The sequence below is a fragment of the Podarcis gaigeae genome, assembly GCF_964106915.1.
Source record: "Podarcis gaigeae genome assembly, chromosome: 3".
NCBI lineage: Eukaryota > Metazoa > Chordata > Lepidosauria > Squamata > Lacertidae > Podarcis > Podarcis gaigeae.
Window position 1 is genome coordinate 29757148 of NC_139680.1, and position 19655 is coordinate 29776802.

At 44.3% G+C, this 19655-nt stretch overlaps 1 protein-coding gene and 1 long non-coding RNA gene across 16 annotated transcripts in view; one reads left to right on the forward strand and one right to left on the reverse strand.

The window, feature by feature from the left end:
- Positions 1-16162, reverse strand: part of ROCK2 (Rho associated coiled-coil containing protein kinase 2) — a 78038-nt gene extending 61876 nt beyond the window's left edge. For 2 of the 15 annotated variants that reach the window (XM_083729832.1, XM_083729837.1), the window contains exons 1-3: positions 15960-16162; positions 14842-14919; positions 8139-8210 (exon numbers count right to left, since the gene is read on the reverse strand). In XM_083729832.1, the coding sequence (XP_083585958.1) occupies positions 8139-8210; positions 14842-14919; positions 15960-16013 (204 nt within the window). In that variant the 5' untranslated portion in view covers positions 16014-16162. Of the gene's footprint in view, positions 1-8138; positions 8211-11829; positions 12953-14841; positions 14920-15959 lie in introns of those variants that run through there. The other 13 variants (XM_083729840.1, XM_083729829.1, XM_083729831.1 and 10 more) reach the window with 10 other exon arrangements.
- LOC310840703 lies at positions 13380-18111 on the forward strand. Its single transcript, XR_014562017.1, has 2 exons — positions 13380-14240; positions 14638-18111. It is a non-coding gene; the product is annotated as an uncharacterized lncRNA (long non-coding RNA).
- The last annotated feature ends 1544 nt before the right edge of the window (positions 18112-19655 follow it).

Here is a 19655-nt window from a genome sequence, read left to right on the forward strand (position 1 = left end):
GTATTATTAGTATTCATTTTCAGTTAACTGCTGAATTCAAATGGCAGCAGTCAGGCTTGATATCATACTGCTTACCTCTGTGCAAAAATATGACCCCTGGAATGAATATTTTAAGAAGCGGCTTAAGATATTATTTTTAAAGTCTAGACAACACCTCCATCTATGGAGAGAACTTGAACTCAAGATCCATGTCTTGAGGCTTTAAAATTTACAAAAATATGGTGTGGAAGCACAGAGAGGGGGACTATGAGGGTTTATCTGTTAAACCAGCTTTGCAATTCATCTCACAAGAAAGGCTCTTTGCTCCAATCTCTCTAGGACCAAAACAAATTAGGATCCACTCTGGAGTCTTTATAGCACATTCTTAAGATAAAATGTAGCATCTATCAGCAATGTGACAGCAGATGAACATTTTCAGAATCTTCAGAATAAATATTTTTCTGAATAAAGCTTTTAATATCCACTTTCAGAAATGGAATCATATATGGAGCGCCTTTAAAGAACTAAACTACCAACTGTTTTCAAAGTCAAGGCAACGATGAATTCCCCCACCTCCCCCCCCCCCCAAAAAAAGTACTTTAGTGGGAATCAAGTTTGAAGTTCTCTGCTTTTCAGTAATAGATGTAATGGAAAATATTTTTTGAATTAGACACTGAACAAAGTGAACTCATGCTCCAAATTCCAAAAAGGAAGTTTGTCATACCAACACTTTTGACACAAGTTAATAGTTTTGTTTTTTTTAAGAGGCAAACTAATCCTTTTCCATCTTGTTGTTTTTACAGTTACATTTGTCGTTGTGAAAATAAACTCTCTAAGCTTTCATGCTAAGTCTTCAAAAGCCTACATTCAAATCCTAACTAGTATTCTCTGAATTCTGCCTCAATGACTCCAATGGCTCTTTCTATCAAGGATATATGTTTATAACAGCATTTAAGCTTCCTTACAGCATATATACACAATAAACCCATACCTTTTTCTTGTTCTAGAGCTGCCTTCTCCAGCCTGGTGCCCTCCCCAATACTCACAACTCTCCTCCCCTAACCCCTTCAAATTTAGGAGTTACCCCAACCCCCTAGAGGAGAATTTGGAGACAGGGCTTGGGGGGGGGGATTCCACTATGCTCTTTGAAGTTGTTCCACATGCACGGTTATTTAGTTGAATACAATATTTAACTTTTTAAAAAGCAGCTCCTAAGATATTTTATCTACCCTGATACTAGTCTACCAACCTGAAATAAAATTCCTTGCAATAAATACAAATGAAGGGGGGGGGGAGGATTCTCTACAAAATATTCTACAGTGCTGAGCTGTGTAATTAGTTTGCACAAAAGTCCTTCACGGCATAGTATTGCATTTCCTGACTAGGCTCAAACTGAAAAGGGTTACATAAACATTGTATTGCTATTCAACTGGCTTGCTGTCTGTGTCATCCACTCAGCAAAAATTTACATGCAACCCAGGAACCTCTTTAGCTACCTATTAACAGAACATGCAAAGCACTTTTGAAATCTCACAACACAAGAATTTGATCCCTGTCTTGCAGCCTGTGTATATCAATAAAATGCTAGTCATTTCACTATGGGAATGCTGACAATATCAGTACTATCTCCTATTTCCAAGCCAAAGAATACTAACTGATGTTTTGTGGCCATTGCTAACTTAACAAAGCTGTAAGTTTGCTATTAAAATGAAGAGGCCCATTTTATCCAGCTTCTAAATTAAACAGTCAGGGAGGTCCAGCCATCAAGATATGTGTCAAAAGCATTAAGTACCTCCATGAAAAGTGCTATGGGAAGTATCTTCTGGCACAGGATGTCAGAAACAAGGACTGAACATAGGACCACAATTCCCCAGAACTGTTATACATTAAGACAGCCTTTTTACTCTCCACTCACTCAATATTATCATGAAAGCAGTTGTTAATACATCTACTATAGAAAAATTACTCCATTTACCTATAGTTTGTGTTCCATATAAACATCCCCCTTAATCACTGGCCAAAACTTCTGCCAAATACAGAAGTAAAGGGGGCAATGTCAAACTCATATACACTGTGAAGGAGACACACTGCAGGTACAAAAGCAAGAGTGAGCAATAGCCAGAAGATTCCTTGCTTTTATGTAGCCCAGCCTACTGTGGAGACAGAACTAGAGGAAATGGAGTAGCTTAAAAAAGGAACTAAAATGTATCTCTGTATTTCCACAATGTTCATTCATAAAATTAAACAGTCTCCCTAAACACAGTAAAGCTGTAAACTATTTTCTTTTTAAACTCTGAACCTTGCAACATATTCACACTCCATGTTAAGTTTGGCAAAACCTGGTGCTTTATGGGAGTGTCCATTACTATTCAATAACTGGTCCCAACTACCTAGGATAACTAGCCCTCTGAACCAGTCCTGCTTTCTGTTTATTTGAACAAACATTTCTAACTCATAGTACAAACTAATTAAACTTTGAGCCCATATTTCCCCCCAAATGCACAGAAGAATGCAACTGCACAGAAGAACTCAACAGCATGATCATGGCAGCCAACCTGCCCACATACCTCCAGTTCATACAATGCTTCTCTAGGGTAACTGCATGCAAGGCTGGAGGAGGGGAGTCAAAAGAATGTCTGAGAACTGGCCTCTAGACAAGAACAAATGTATACCCCTAACTTGGAATCTCAATTTATAGTACAAACTGCAACACACATTTGATACTGCTGTTAAATGAACTGCATATTTTAAATAGTCCAGAACTGAAAATTATTTTCACTAAAACTGTCACATATTTTCACTACACATCTCAAGTAACAATCTAGTATCACTAGAAGTGGTATTATTGTCTCATATAAATGTAGCATAATTTGCTGAGTTGCTTAAAAAGAATTCATACAGCATCACCATCACATATCAATAGTTGAGTTTACATAAATTCAAGGGTTATTTTTTCCCATGGGGAAACAGACTGCAAGAAGTTTATTTTTGTATTTTCCTGCCATAAGAATCAGGAACAAGCACAAGGGAGAGAGAAAGGGCGGGGAGTCACATCCTGATGCAAAATGAAGAAATAAGGCTTTCTGGTCCTCTCAGACTTCCTCAGATCACAACTGGAAACAGTCCCATAGTTTGTACATAATCTTAAAGCCAATATCCTTTCCCATACAACACAGCCAGAGTTAACTGGAATAAACAGATGCTTAATTCATACATTTTTTATTGGGGAAGAATCAATACTCTGCATTTAACTTAAAAGAAACATCTAATTTACCTAATGCTAAGGACTGCATCACACAAGACATTTTGCAGTACTGTACATGCAAAACAGTCATTCCACATTGCTTGCACAGACAACTATTACATGTGAATCTGCTAATCAGAGTTAACAGCAGTGATTTCTGCAATCATAGCAGCACTTTTTCAAACTACCACAACACTCATTGAAATTCTTGCCAGTTTTATTCATGATTGATTTACACCTTACATTGACAACAAAATGTATTCTTAAGGCAGTACAGACCACTTGTGTGGGGAGAAAGAGAATATGAGAACTGATTTAACCAATACTGCTTGAAGTTGACAGTAAACTTTAAGACAAATATACAATAAACAGTTTGACTAGGTAATTCAGTCAAGAACGGCAAAACTAAGGTGGACCAAGAGTTTCTGAATATGTGAGTTCTCAGTTTGTATTCTGAGACAAGAGCTATTTGCTCAGTTGTGCAGCAACGTCTTCCATTAAAATAAGGATAAATCCCTTCAAAAGTGGAACAACTGTTAATCATAGACTCCTCTCAACAACCTATGGCTTCTTTAGAAAAATTAACTTTTTGCAGTGTTTTTTTAAAAACATAAATAAAAGCATCCAAACACAATAAAACTGTAGCCACAATTAAACTGGTTAATGAAAAGTGAAAAATTGACAGGACACTTCAAAATTAAGGCTCTGCACATTAACACATCCTACAGAAGGTGGCATTTGTGACATTTAACTATATATTAATTTTAATGTGTGAGCTGTCAAAGTGCCAGTGTTCAAGAAAGTGAGTAACCATGTTCCTTGTGACTCCCTACAAGTATGGTGTGTTTTCAAGTGTACGGAACACTGGTGAGGGTATAGCTCAAACTTTATGTTTCATAATCACCCATAGTTCCCAGGAGAAAAGAAGTAGCATGAGCTATTTAAATAACTACATCAAGATGATACAAGAACAAACTGTCAGCACCTCTCTGCTTTCACAGGAGAATATATGTTATTTTCATTCACCCATTGCACAAACAGTAGGAGAGAAAGAGTCAATAAATTACAAATCTTGTTGATGTGTGAGCAAACCATACTATAACATTGCCTTAGTTAACTAAGTCAGTGTACTGGAAGAAGCAAAGATCACCAGTTTCGAAGCAATGATTCTTCAACATCAACTCTCTTGGGCTGTCATGTTGTTCAGATGCCTGATTGTAATAGCAAGTATTCTATTCCCAACTTAAGAATGGAAAGTGAAATGTTGATGGACAACAAAGGAAGATCAAAGGCTCTCTCAATGCAAATCTTAAAAAATGTAGTATAAAAACTGATAACTGGGAAACACTGGCCTGTGTGCTCCAATTGGAGAACAGCATTTACCAAAGGCATTCTGGACTTTGAAGAAGCACAAACTCGGCAAAAAGTAGAACAAACCCTCACCGTGATCAACTCTCATCCAGAAACCTATGTCCCCACTGTGGAAGGATGCGTGAATTCAGAATTGGCCTCCAGTCACTTACAGACTCACCATTAAGACCATATTCAAGGAAGACAATCTTATCCGGCTACAAGTGATCGCCAAAGTCAGTTAACAATTGACTGCAACAGTGCACCATCAAGTTAACCCTGTTTTAGAATCGGTGCCCAATAACACTTTCCCTTAAATCAAAACACGACCAAATAGTCTCTTACCTAGTACGTACAAAAAAGCACAACATTAAGAAAGCAATACTGGTCAAATTGGGTTTGGCAGAAGAGAACAAGCAAGTGGCAGGGGTAGCTCAAGACCCTAACAGGTTGGCAGAGAGGAACACACTGAAGAGGGCAAAGTAGCTGTCTGAAAAGCTGTTTAAAAATGTGATTTTACATCAAGGATTTATTTTGTGTGCATCTCCTGAAGGATGTAAGCTGTATTTTTGCACAGAGACAGAGAAATGTGAAGTGTAAATCAACCAGATAAACACAAATGAACCACCTGCAAGCAATCAATTACGCATTTTATATGTATGTTATCTGCTTGATTGCTTCACAACTTTTTTGTGGGGGTTTTATTGGTTTGCACAGCGCAAGGATATTTATGGAAGCATTTGTTTGCATACTGCTTTTAATCACTAGAAAATATGGTTCTTTAATAACACACTAACTACAAGGAGACAGGTGAATTAATAGAGGTTATTATCATACTGTATTCCTAGCTCAAGGCAAGATCATTCTCCTTTGGCAGCATAGAGTGCAAATGAATCTCAACTTATCACAAGTAATATCTTCATCAGAATCTAGTGGAAAAGTTGTACTCCACACTACAGATAAGGAATCTTTCAACTCTTTCACACAAAAAATAAACTTCCCTACATGTTGAAAACTAAGTATCAGAGAGAAATAACCAGCTACTGTAGTTTCTTCCAAATTTGCAACTTGTTTTCAGGGTGGTGGTGTGGCTGTTCTGTATGCAACTAAATTTTACTCAAAACAGATCCAGTGAAATTAATAGATCAATGTTACATCATGTCTATTCATTTAAATGGGTGTACTCTATGACTAACATTGGATACAACCCATAGGTGCTGTTGAATGAATGACAGCTCCACAATTTTTAAATTGCAAGGCCAAAGACACTTTGAGACCAATTAAAGCATTTGTCTGGATATGTGAGGGTTTAAATCTGAAGGCAGCCCTGTTTAGGGAAGCGTTTAATGTTTAACAGACTATTGTATTTTTAATATTTTGTTGGAAGCCGCCCAGAGTGGCTGGGGAAACCCAGCCAGATGGGCGGGGTATAAATTGTTGTTGTTGTTGTTGTGTAGTGGAAATCTCACCTCAACTTCCCCAAGTGTGTAGGTTTCCTTTCAGACCTTTCTGTGTTTAGCATGAAGATCTGAAGGTTTCTATGGGATTTCAGGGAACATGCTTAGAAAACCTCCCATAATCAGGAGCCCAGATAAGACAAACATGTTAAGGTCTGAAGAGCAGCCTGTGCAATCAAGGATCCTTGGGGTGGGAGAGCACTTTTTAAGCCTTCTCACATCTTGATAAAAATCTGAATACAGCTTTGTACAAAACAGAATCTGGATGACAGAAATGCCTTTCATTCTAGCCCTATTTGGGCAATCTGCTCAGCTGCAAACCTACACACAACTAGGAAGAATGAGGGCAAGCCCACTTAAGGCCCTTGACTTATGGAGGTTAAAGGTATGATTTTGAAGCCTCCTTTACTCATGGAGGCTCCCTGTTTCAGACTCTTGCTCTACATGCATTGGAAGGAGACAAAGCTGGCCTGGGGGAAGCAGAGCTTAACACACCCATCCATGCTTCCATGTAAATTTACACATGAGCAGAACACCCAAACAGCATGTACACTACATGTAAATATAACAGCCAAGTAGGACTTCTGTTATAGTGACAAACCTGACGCTAGATGTGTAGCTTCTGGGCAACAATACATTGAGAAGCCAGAATTCTCTAACTCAGTCTTTCTATATATAGTCACCAGCTCTCACCTCAGGGAGCAACTGTCTCCAAGCAAATATCCAAACGAGAAATGGTATTTGCCCAAGTTTCAGGAAGAGAACCATGTGTATTGCTTACACAATGTTATGCTGTATTTACAACAGACACAAACTCTTAAAGTCGAATATGCGGCACTTCTCCATACAGCAGATTGCAACATGTGCAATCACCACATTGCAACTCTGTATTTTGCACTGGAAGGCTGTACACAGAGCACTCTCTCCTGCAGAATTAAACAGCTACTAATCCTGTCGGGGAAAGTGGAAGCTACACTGGGGGACCTACGCCAACAACAGCCTCATCCACGACTGCTGCCTGTCTTGACTGAAGTTTGGATACTATGGAATTCTGAGCAGCACTATGATTATCAGGACAGCTTTGTAGCACGGACAGTATTTGGGTGGCCTGGGCAAGTCTTAGGTGGAACACCTGAGGGTGGGAGAAGAGTAAGACATTGGGCCAATTAATTACTACCACTGTTTGCCTCAGCTTCAGAGAAAAGCCACCTGGATGCACTTCACCTGTGATGTTCTCTTCTCAACCAGTAGCATATCAGATTTCCATTTTTTCTATAGCCAGGATAGGTAGTAGAAGGGGAAGAGTGAGGAGTCGTCCTTCAACCTGTCTCCCATACAGCAGTATGAGAGATTCAGCCCCCAGAGTCCCTATTAGCAATAAACTCGGTGTTGCACTGAGTGTTGCTGTCTTTCTTGCCGCTATCCTGGCATTAAAGGATCGTGGCTAGTCAGTGGAGAGTGAGAAGAAGAGAAAAAATGCTTGTGCGTTCTAGCTTTAAAAGCTCATAGTGAGGAGAAAAGGAAGGTTTATCAGAGCAATGGATAGATATGGATCGCTAGCCAATGGATTATTAGACCAAGCTTGTACACCAGTGGTTTTCAACCAGTGTGCCATGTCATCCTGGGGTGCCTTGAATGGACAGGGGTGCAGTGGGCAACACTGGCCTCTGTCCCTCTTTCCTTCTCTCCTCTGATGCCCTCTCATGTCTCTGCCTCCCGAAGGCTTATGTGGCTGTTTGTTGCAGCAGTCCTAGCTACAAGCTAGGAGGCAGCTCTCACTGGGGTGGGGGGAGGCAGCTCAAGAGACCAGGGCAGTGGTGACCAGGGGAGAGGAGAGGAGGCTGAGGACACACTCCACTACGGAGGGTGTTCAAAAAGGGGTGCAGGGCTGCCGGCTCTGCAGGCAAGGGGTGACATAGCTTGGCTTCTGAGGCTTAGAGCATGTTTCCCCACAGGGGAGTCCCAGAAATAATGTAGTTGGTCAAGGGAGCCGTGGACTCAAAAAGGTTGACAACCTCTGTTGTACACTATTGTCGCTTTTGTTCTTAGCTAATCCTTAATCAAATCAATTCTATTCAGAGTGGCTTTTTATGAAAATGTCTACTTGCCTTACTCTCCGTCAGCTCAAGAGATTGTGACGGGACTATAGGCCCTTTACTCTCAAATCCATACGGATGAACCTTCAACAAAAGGTAAATGCACTTATTAGCTCCAATCTGCATACGAAAAAACTTTGTGTTACTAAACCTCACCTAATTTCTGTGGCACACGCTATGCAGATTTCCCACTCTATTGGCAACACCCTCAATTTCTTTAATACATTCTTACTATTACCATCATTTGCATTAGCCCATGTTCTCCTTATATTTTATTTAATAAGTTACCTCTGCTCCAGCCATGAGAGGGAAAGGAAGAATTCCCACTTCTCAATGCAGCTGCATTCCATTCTCATAAGCACCAAGGGGCTTTCTGAACCCCAATCTAAGGCCTTGCATACCACTGATATTAAATGTAAATATTTGTAGATTCCCAAGTAATATAAAAATATGTCAGGAAGTTACCAATCACGATTTCTGTGAGTTTTGTTTGAGTGCCAAGTTTTATGAGCTGGGTCCTTCAATCTTCTCAACAGGAAGTACATGGAAGGCATATAGAAATTCACAGAGTGGACTTAGGCTTGTGCTCTTATTTCATAGACACCATGCTCTTGGGCATGTTACTCTCTCACCCTTGGCCTGTCTGCACAATAGGAGTAGGGATTCCTATTATCTTTCATAAAGAGATAACTTTTTTCATAAAGAGATAACTTTTTTCTGATTATTATTAAAAATAATAATCAGATCCAGAATAGTATTTGTTGAGTATAAGTTTGGGAGTGCATTTCCCCATCTACCACAACAAATAATGCCTTTAGATCAAACCCTATCGTCAAGAGGAGGCATTGTGCAGCAGGTCAGATCTTGCATTAAATTCCCCTGGCACCAGGAGCATTTTGTGACTGGCACAGGTATAACTGTGGCCCTGTGGAGATCTCCAAATGCCAGGTTGGTGACTGACATTTCCACCTGGCTAGCCCCTCCAGCTTTTTAAAGAAGGAAAGCAGAAGAGCTTATTTATTGCATTTATATCCCACCTTTTCCTCCAAGGAGTACATGATTAATCCCCCTCCTCAATTAATCCCTACAACAACCCTGTAAGGTAGGTTAAGAAGCTGTGACTGACTCAAGGTCACCCAGTGAGCTTCATGACTGAGTGGGGCTTTGAACCCTAATTTCCCAGGTCTTAATCAGACACTTTAACTACTACACTACACTGGCTTCCTAGAGTACTTCTGCTATGGAGTAGCTATATTAAATTAATATTAGAGAAGGATCTGAAATATTTTCCTTAAAGCTTGAATTTGTTTTCTTCTGGATTGTTTTCTTAGATGTTTTAATGTGTTGTAAACCACTTTGAGTATTTTCCTTTAAAATATAAGAGTATAGAAATGAAATTAATAACAATAATGGTGATAAATGTCACTGCAAAAAAGGTGCCTAGCCTGCCCATGGCAACTAGAACAAGACTTCTTTCCCCTTATACTTAGCCAAAGTGCAATAAAAAACTTAGAAAGGTATGAACTTCGTTAGGATCAAGAGGGCGGTATACCGTAACATCTTGTGTGGCACTGGCTATAAAAATTCCTATAAAAGGGGGTTACAACTCTTGTACAAGTCTTTGCTTTTCCTGAGTATTACAGTTTATATTGAGAATTCATACACCTTGAAAATGCAACCTCTCCACACAAATAGCACAGTTGGGAGTTTATTCATTTGCTAAATATGTCAAAGTCTCGACCATAGATATCAACAAACAATGCCATACACAGAAAAAGGCTATACTGACAAATTACATATAAGGAAACACACAACCATCCTTTCTACTACTAGAGTTACTAGATGAAAACTGATACAGGTGCAGATGAAAAGCAGCTATACATGTACAAACAAATGGCAATTTATAAATGTACATGTATGAAGAAAGTTTACTTGAAATGTCTTACTTTGATTATATAAGGTCCTACTCATACAACAATCCAACAGTTAACAACTGTAAAAGATTGAATTGCTGAGGGAAGGAAGAATCATCCCAAAATTAAGTATTTATTTGAAATTTATGTTATCTACTCTCATAACTGCTTCTGCTTCTGTAGCCAGAAGGCTCACTAAATGAAGAGGAAAATAAGCACATGGAGACTGGATGCTGAGAAGCAGCATTCTTTGCTGAACACAAGCATAGCCTACTGAAACATTCTGCAATACTTTTCAAGTGTCATGAATACCATCAGTACACCCTGAAGTGGTCTGTAACAAGCATAGATCCCTACTGCCTCCGGCATAGACAGACACACACACAGTTTAGTCAGTTCCTGTACTTTGGCCAAGCAGGACTGAGTCATTTTTGCAAATGACTCCAGCTGCTTCTCCCTGCCCCCCCCCCAAAAAAAAATGTCTGCAGAGAGAAACTCTTGGAACAGAAACAAAAATCCCATTCCTCTTTCTCCAAGAGGAGGGATAAAGTATGTGATATCCCAAAAGCTATTTTCTTATATAGGGAACTTGCTTATTGTACCGCTCACACCACATGTTTAAAAATGTAAAAATCTCAGACCTCTATTTCTTCCTTAATGGGCTTTCCAATGGAAAGGAAAGGGTTTTGTTTTTTGCAAAAACATAAGGCTAAAGAGAAATGCTTATGTTTATGTAGCTAATGAAGTTAATAGCTCCTACTAAACAACCTTCCCAAAATAGATATTCCCAAAGTACGTCCATAATATTTTAAGTACTCTGCACAGTGCTTGGAAGCAGAATGTCAACACTGGTTTCCCATTAACAAAGTTTATTGGAAAGCCAAAGACAAAGGGATCAAAGATGACACTGACATGAAACATGGACTAACATCTCAACACAGGCAGATTTACACCAAACTATTTGCAAATCATTGAATGAAACATCCAACATGAAAGTTTAGGATCAAAGTGAACCCCTGCATCCCTAACCAACACTGAGAAGCAAGCTCAGCTGCGACTTCACCCTCCAAATAAATACATTCAGGAATGATGTGAGAATCATTCCTAACCACACCAGACTGAGTAAACAAAAAGTTACTCTGCGACACATAAATGTTTCTCTCCCCACAACCCTTGCCTGCACCCTCAATGGCATGTTTCTTATTTACTTCTCTCCCACCCATCCCCCTTCCCAGCTTTCAAAGGTGGGTGGGGGGGGAGAGCTTTCATCAGGCCAAACTGAACGCGACTGCCAGCACCCTTCCCCGCCTTCACTCCTCCCTGAAGAAGAAAAGAATGTTCATTAGAACTGCACCGTCCATCCAATCAAGTATCTCAACCAAAAATCCCTCACTGCCGCTAGATTTTGGGGTGTGTGGAGAGGGGCGGGAGGAAGAGGATAGAGACAGCGATTATTAACCCTTGCTTTATCTAAGCAGGACCCTTTCCCAGGCCAGCCCGTAGCGAAAAAGCTGTGCCTCTTTACATCCTCTCTCCCCCACCCAACTCTTCCCTTCCAAAGCAAAAGTGGGATCCAGGCTCCCATACACCCAAGGCGGCCAGCCTCTTTCTTCAGTCACTTAAAACGCGGGGGTCGAACTCAAGGCACCCCCACCAAATAAAATCCTCTCCTTTCCCCCACAAACAACAACAACCCAACCCACAAGTTTCTCTCCCATCCCTGCCCTTCCCTCCAATATGAAGCTACCCCTCCTAAACCTCGCATCTCTTTCTCCCGCCGGCGAACTCACCAACAAACTTTCCACATTGACTGGAGACCTGGGGTCCCGGATCATGGACTCCAGCTTCCTCTGGCGCCCCGAGATCGCTCCTCCGGATTCGGGCGGCAGCGGCGGCGAAGCGGACATTTTCACCGCTTGCTGCTGGTGGTTCATTCTCCCGCTCCCCGAGGGTCCCTCGTTGCCGCCGCCTTCTTTCTCCTCTCCCTCCCCGGGCGCCTAGGGAAGCCTGGCGACGGCTGTCCGGCAGCGGGACGAGAGGGCGGCGGCGGCAGCAGCAAGCGAGGAGCGCCTTCCGCCGCCAGCGCCGCCGGTAGCTATCTGCTTCAGGGCCTAAGGAGCGGCCCAAGGGGACCGGCGGGGCCGCTCAGTCCCGGCCCGCTCCGGCCAGGCCTGCCTGCCTCAGGAGCAACAGAGAGAGGGGCGCCCGCGGCCACCCTCGCCCTCCTCCACCAGCACCGCCGCCGCCTCCTCGTCGTCCCCCGATTGGGGCGGGCGCTGCCGCCGCTGCTCCACCCGCCCGCTTGGCGTCCCCCGCCGCCACCTCCGCTTCCCAGGCATGAACGGCCCGCAGAGGGGGGAAGGTGGGCGGCGGAGGGGAGGGGAGGGCCGGTTCCCGCGGGAAACTGCCGCCGCCTCCCTCGCCCCCCCGACTAGGCGGGAAAACCAGTCACGGCCGGGCCCCCCACGCCGCCTCGGCCATTTTGCACCAGGTCAATACCCGACGGGGAGAAGGCGAGAGGAGGGAGGGTAGGAGGGAAAGAGGGAAGCCAGCAGCGGAGGAGCCCGGCTTCCTCCCCCCTCCTCCTCCGTTGGAGGGAGGGAGGGCTAGGCCCGCCTCGCTGGGATCGGGCTCCTCTCTTTCTCTCCGCCTCTGTCACTCAAGGGGTCCCCCACACACTCCCTTTCCAAGTTCCTGCCCCTTCACTGGAGCCACCGCGCCACCATTTCCCTCCTTTCCCCGCTCCCGCCTCAGGGAACTTATTCCTATCGCTGCTCCGGCTATGGCCTCCTCGTTACCCACAAGCCTCCGCTCCTCGCCCGAGCCCCGCTCGCAGGCAGGCAGGCGAGCGAACGAGAGAGGCGAGGAAATGGCCAGGAGGGGTTTCCCACCCACCCTCCTCCTCCTCCTCCTCCTCCTCCTCCCTCGTCCTTCGCATAGCTGGGCAGCCAGTCACCGGCTCTAACTATGGACTTTTTACCTCAGGCGGGGAAATGGGGTGGGGGTGTCGGTTGGCGGCGAGGGAGGGAGGGGGCGGGAGGAATCTGAGGGGCTGCTGACGCGCATCTTGCCCCCGCCGCGCAAAGCGGGCTGGGGATGCGCGCCCGGCTGAGGCGCAGGCATTGGGGGGAGGAAGCAGCAAACGTGCCCTCAGGCGATCCGAAATAGCAGGGTGACTCCCTTGCCTGCCTGCCTGACTCAATCAACTCAGCAAAACCACCTCCGCTCCCCAACTCACTGCCCGGTGTGGGAGCGAGAGGACACACGCGCGCGCAACGGGACGGAACGCGCAACTGTACACGCGAAACGCAATAGCGGGGGTAGCGCAAGAGCGGTGAGCCTCCGGGAGGCGGCCCCTCGCGCGACGGCGGCACGCAAGACCATATAAAGCTCCCGAGGGCGAGGCGGGAGGGGGCAGAAATTAAATCCGCCGGCCGCTCTCGTGCCCGCCAACGGTTTGCCCCGCTTTGCCCAACGGCCAAGCGAAACTTATGCTGCCAGGTTAAAGGGAGGCGGCTCTCCTCAGACGAGGCTGGTCTGGAGTGTCGTGAGAGGGCGGCAAGCGGCTATTCGGTTTCGCTCCTAGAAGGTGGTTCTGGTGGGGGTTTTCTGCATCAGCAGGTGCCAAAATAACTTGGGGTCAGACTAGGCACCTTGATTTGAGGAGGGGGGGGAGGAGGGTCACCAAGCCTCAGATTGCAGGGTGAGGCCTAGGACTACTGTCTTAAATCCAATAAATAATAATAAATACAATTTATAATTTCAATACTTCTGCTTAGAGGTTTTATGACAACCGGGAGGTACTTAAATTTATTAAATAAATAGAGTGGTGGGCAGATAAGAAGTCGTAAATAAATCAAGCTACCTCCGGTGATCGCAAGCGTTAGATCTCAAAGACAGGGTTTGGATCTGCTGGGTTCAAAGCCCTGCATCTCTCTCAAAGGGCCTCATCACACAGTAAAAAAAGGAAATAATGAATGTCCCCACCCAATTTCTACACTGGCCAGTACAAGCGATTAGAGCTTGGGATGCAGTGGTAAATCCACAATGCCGCTCCACTGTTGCCCCTCATTAGGGTTGGCTTTTAGGACTCAGCTCTGGTATTGGAAGGAAAATTCCGCTCAGCTCTGGCACAAATTCAGACTTGCCCATAGGAAAGCTCAACAAATGGGGTCTTGAAAGAATTCCCAGTTGCATTAAGGTAGGTTCAATAGTAATGATGATGTGTAGGAACTGTAGGACTAAATCGGCAAAGGGTACTAAGAGATAGCTTGCTAATTCCTAAATCTTTAATAGGTTGCATTGGTTTCCCATTGAGCACCCAGACCCACAAATTACTATTCCACCCCCCATGTAGCACCAAAATGATATTGCTGTTTAAGCATAAGTTTCTTCCATTATTTCATTTATTAATATGTTTATTATAGCAGATTCCGTGGGCAAGCTTACCACTAGTGAAAAGTTACTTTATATACATAGGCTGAAATGTTCTGATATAATCCTGAGCACACTTACTTTCAAGTAAGTCCCTGTGAAGTTAATAAACTCACTGTGAAGTATTTGTGTTTATTAGGTTATTCTTCTACTTTCTCCTGCAGCTATCACAGCATCTCCAGAATCCCAACTCTGCTCAAAGCCTCACATGCACCCTCTCAGCACATCTAGTTGCCTCAAGTGCCCGAAGAAGAGGTGGTGGGTGGGGGCAATGGACAACAGGACAAGAACTGAGAATATCTTTGATATCTCTGGATCATCCCTATACCTGGTGTGCATGTATTTGCATTACTAAGTTAAAAGCTTACCCAGTTCTTCCAGAGCTTGTAATTCTGCAGAGCAGCAAGGCGTCTCTGGATAGAACATGTAGCATTCTTCTTTATTTTCTGAGGAAACAAAAAAAAAAGTCTTCAGAGATATACTTTCATCTACTTACCTTTGCCCTGGAATTTCTTTATCAATCCCTGGATGAAGATCTGTCACACACAATGAAAAAGACAGCTATGAGTATATAGATAGAATCTCTGATATTTCTAATAACTGAGTCTTGGGACCAACTGGCTTCCTCCGTTGATGGGAAGCCTATCTTTTACCATATGCTGCTGAAAGCGGCTGGGGAGCGCGGGCCGCCAACCAGCTGGGAGGTGAACGTGCAGCTCCCCCTGCCACCGCCAAGACTGGAAAGGTTTCAGCATCCCCTTTATCATCTTCACTGTCATCAAAAACTCTGTGTCACTACTCAGCTCAGGTACAACTGGTAACTGGTGCTGCAGCTTAGAAAAATGGAAAAATGGTTCTTTTAGATCAAAATTCTTTTTTTCCACTTCAACAAAATGAATTTGCACAGTATATGCTTGGCAGTGGCTGGGGGAACTGCACGCTCGCCTCCCAGCTAGTTGGTGGCCTGCTCTTCAGCCACTTTCAGCAGTATATGGTACTCCTGTGGCTCCTGCGGAGGAGGAGGGAGAAGGGACTGACTTGCTGCCTCAGTCCCTTCTCCCACCTGGGGAAAAGCCCGCAATAGCCACACGGAGCTTTTGTGTGGCTCTTGGGGGCTTTTCCTGCTTGCCTCCCCCTGTTTCGCTCCATAAGATGCACACACGTTTCCCCTTACTTTTTAGGAGGGAAAAGGTGTGTCTTATGGAGCGAAAAATACGGTGATTAATTCTAGTTAGTTTAGGTTTAGGGTTTTAGTTACCGGTATATCGAAATGATTGTAGAGAGCTGCACACACGGCCAACCAGCTGAGAGATGGGCGCGCACCTCCCTAGCCTCCAAACTGGTTAGTAGCCCGCACTCCCCAGCCACTTTCAGCAGTATATGGTAAAATGTCGCGAATATAAGCCACACTTTAACTTTTCAGGGTCTGAAATTGGAAAACAGTGCAGCTTATATTCGGGGGTACTTCCTTTTATTTATCAGTTACCTCCAAGAGGGCGATCAGCATAGAAAAGATAAAAATAAAGAAGACGGCAATCATTTTTATAACGTTGATACTGGTACCCTCAAGCACCAGTAGTCAACTGCCAGTTCTCATCTGTTGAGCAAGCTCCAAATCATAAGAGGATAGAGAGAAGAAAGGTGATTGGCTGAGTAGATGATGATGTCATAGGTGGATTCTGTTAAGTCATTATATATTGGGGGTGGCTGGGGGAACAGCATGCCCATCTCCCAGCTGGTTGGCGGCCCCTAGCTGCTTGGTAGTGGGGGTGGGGTGGCAAATGTCCAACCAGCTGGGAGGCGGGCGCACAGCTTCCCCAGCCACCGGCAATATACAATGCCTCAACACAATCCACCTATGACATCATCTACTCAACCAATCACCTTTCTCTCCGGTTATGATTTGAAACTTGCTCAACAGATGACAACTTGAGATTTTTTTATTGGTGAGACCCAGGAGTTAAAGCAGGCTTCATCAACCTCAGCCCTCCAGATGTTTTGAAACTACAATGCCCATCATCCCTGACCCCTGGTCCTGCTAGCTAGGGATCATGAGAGTTGTAGGCCAAAAACATCTCGAGGTTGAAGAAGCCTGAGCTAAGGCATTTTTGCCTGTAACACTATTGGCTAACGATCTGTTTTATCTGCATATTAGTTACCGTATTTTTCGCTCCATAAGGCGCACCTAGTTTTAGAGGGGGAATTCAGAAAAATAGCCTGTCCGCTTCTCCCAGAGCTTCTTGGGGCTGCCAGGGGAAGCCCGGGTCCCCCCCCAGATCCAAAGAGCAAAGAAGTCAAGACAGCGAGCAGGATCCATCCCGCAGGCTGTCTTGGCTTGTGCCAAAGCCGCGCGCAGCCTCTCCCGGCCGGAGGGGCTGCGCACGGCTATGGCAATTCCCCCACCTCCCGCAAAAGCCCACAGCAGCTGCACACCCTTTAAGGAGCGTGCGGCTCCTGCGGGCTTTTCTACGAGGAGGGAGAAGAGACTGACTGGCCGCCTCAGCTCCCGCTGGGCTCCCAAGGCTTGTGGAGAGCTGCCCGAAGCCCGGAGTGCACAACGTCGCACTCCCCAGGCTTCGGGCTGCAGGCAGCTGTGCGCAAGCCTGCGGAGCCTGTCGGTAACTCCCGCCGGGCTCCGCAAGCTTGCGGAGAGCTGCCCGAAGCCCGGGGTGCGCTCCGCTGCGCTCCCCGGGTTTCGGACTGCAGGCTGCTGTCCACAAGCCTTGGGAGCCCGGTGGGAACTCCTGCTGGGCTCCCAAGGCTTGCGGATAGCTTCCTGAAGCCTGCATTCGCCCCATAGGACGCACACACATTTCCTCTTCATTTTTGGAGGGGAAAAAGTGCGTCCTATAGGGCGAAAAATACGGTACTTTAGGTTTAGGGTTTTAATTACCGGTATATCAAAATGATTGTAGAGAGCTGCACACACAGCCAACCAGCTGGGAGATGGGCGCGCACCTCCCTAGCCTCCAAACTGGTTGGCAGCCCGCACTCTCCAGCCGCTTTCAGCAGTATATGGTAAAAGGTCACGAATATAAGCCGCACTTTAACTTTTCAGGGTCTGAAATTGGAAAACAGTGCAGCTTATATTCAGGGGTACTTCCTTTTATTTATCACTTACCTCCAAGAGAGCTATCAGCATAGAAAAGATAAAAATAAAGAAGACGACAATCATTTTTATAATGTTGATACTGGTACCCTCAAGCACCAGTAGTCAACTGCCGGTTGTCATCTGTTGAGCAAGCTTCAAATCATAAGGGGATAGAGAGAAGAAAGGTGATTGGCTGAGTAGATGATGATGCCATAGGTGGGTTCCGTTGAGTCATTGTATATTCATATCTCAACATCTTCAGAGAGTCAGCAGAAATTGTAGTTTGAAAAAGAGTCAGGGTTGCCAACTGACCATATCTTGGCCTCCTTTTGTGCCTTTCAAAAAGGACCAGCCTGTGGAGATGTACCAGTGAAATACTGGTATGTTATTTGCATGGATTTAAACATGATCATGTACTCATTACTGGAGATCAAACTACTGTTAAGAGTTATAACTACAAGGCCCCTAATTCAAAATATGGCAACCCTAGGAACTACATACCACATTGTGAATTTTGGCCCTAATAAAGTTTTTAAGTTGCAATTTCTCTACTGTGGTGACTGCCTCCTATTTTTGGTTTTGGGTTCTATGCCTCAAACACATGCATGAAATACAGAAATGCAAAAAAGAAGCTTTTTCCAAGCATCAGGTGGAGGAAGAAGCTGTATCTGTTGAATTTCTTGGGGTTGTTTTTTCTCCCCTTCTTTCCTGAAACATTCCAATACAGTGCCACAAGGGGAGATTTTAAACCTCCTGTTATGTGTTCCTTCAATTTGTAATCCTCATCTCCAGAATACAATAAATGGAGGCTCAAACAATCTCATTCTCTCCACCTTTGCACAGCAGAATCCACTTCTGACTTTGAATTACGTATGTGCAATGTTAGAGTTAATTGTTTTTTGTTTCATTCCACCCTGTGTACTGAGTAGAAAACTTGCCAAAATGGTTTGAGGCATATGTACATCTGTGTGTACATATTCGGATCTCATGTCATTGTGTGGAGATTCTCACATAATGTGTGATGCAGTCGACTGCTACATGCAAGAATCTTCCGTTTTAAGATGATTAAATATTAAAAGGTATTGACATGAAGGGCAGACATTAAATAGTTGATTTCTTTACATAGTTGTTGCTGGCCACAAAGAATATCCCCAGTGCCTTTTTATGTTCTCACAGCAGTGAATCATTTCTCCCCTATGTTTCAGGGTTCCTGGCCCATAATTTGAACCCCTGGGCATTAATCTTCTTTTCAAGCAATCATGCAATCTAGTTATGCTTTGTAGCAATCACAGTAACTTCACAGTTTGTAATGTGACCCTGGAGAGGTCATTTCAGTACTGCTAACACACGGTTTGAGTTCATCCCTGGAGGTGCATTCCATTGTCTCTCAAGACAGACAGATGCCAACAGCATTCGTTGTCACTTAGTAGTAGAATCATAGAACTGTAGAGATGGAAGGGACCGTGAGGGTCATCTAAGTCCATCCCCTTGCAATGCAGGAATCTATTGCCCAACACAAGGCTCTAACCCACAACCCTGAGTTTACCTCTCCTAGTATTGTATGAGTTTAGCTTGGCAGTTAATTTTATTGTTTACTTTTTAAAATTACTTATTTAAAGCATTTATACCCTGGTCTTCAGTTAGAAAAGTTCCCACAGCAACTCACAAACCAATAAAAATAACATAGTCCCTATCTTCAGGTTTACAATCAAAAGGACATGCAAGAAAATAAGAATGGGGAAGGTAAAGGAAAACAATAAAACTTAGGCACAACATTCTAATTTATAAAGAATTTATAAGGACCACCTTGGATGGAAATGGGCTGATCACATTTTTTTTTTTAAAAAAGGTAAAGGTAAAGGTAAAGGTACCCCTGCCCGTATGGGCCAGTCTTGACAGACTCTGGGGTTGTGTGCCCATCTCACTCAAGAGGCCAGGGGCCAGCGCTGTCCGGAGACACTTCCGGGTCACGTGGCCAGCGTGACAAAGCTGCATCTGGCGAGCCAGAGCTGCACACGGAAACGCCGTTTACCTTCCCGCTGGTAAGCGGCCCCTATTTATCTACTTGCACCCGGAGGTGCTTTCGAACTG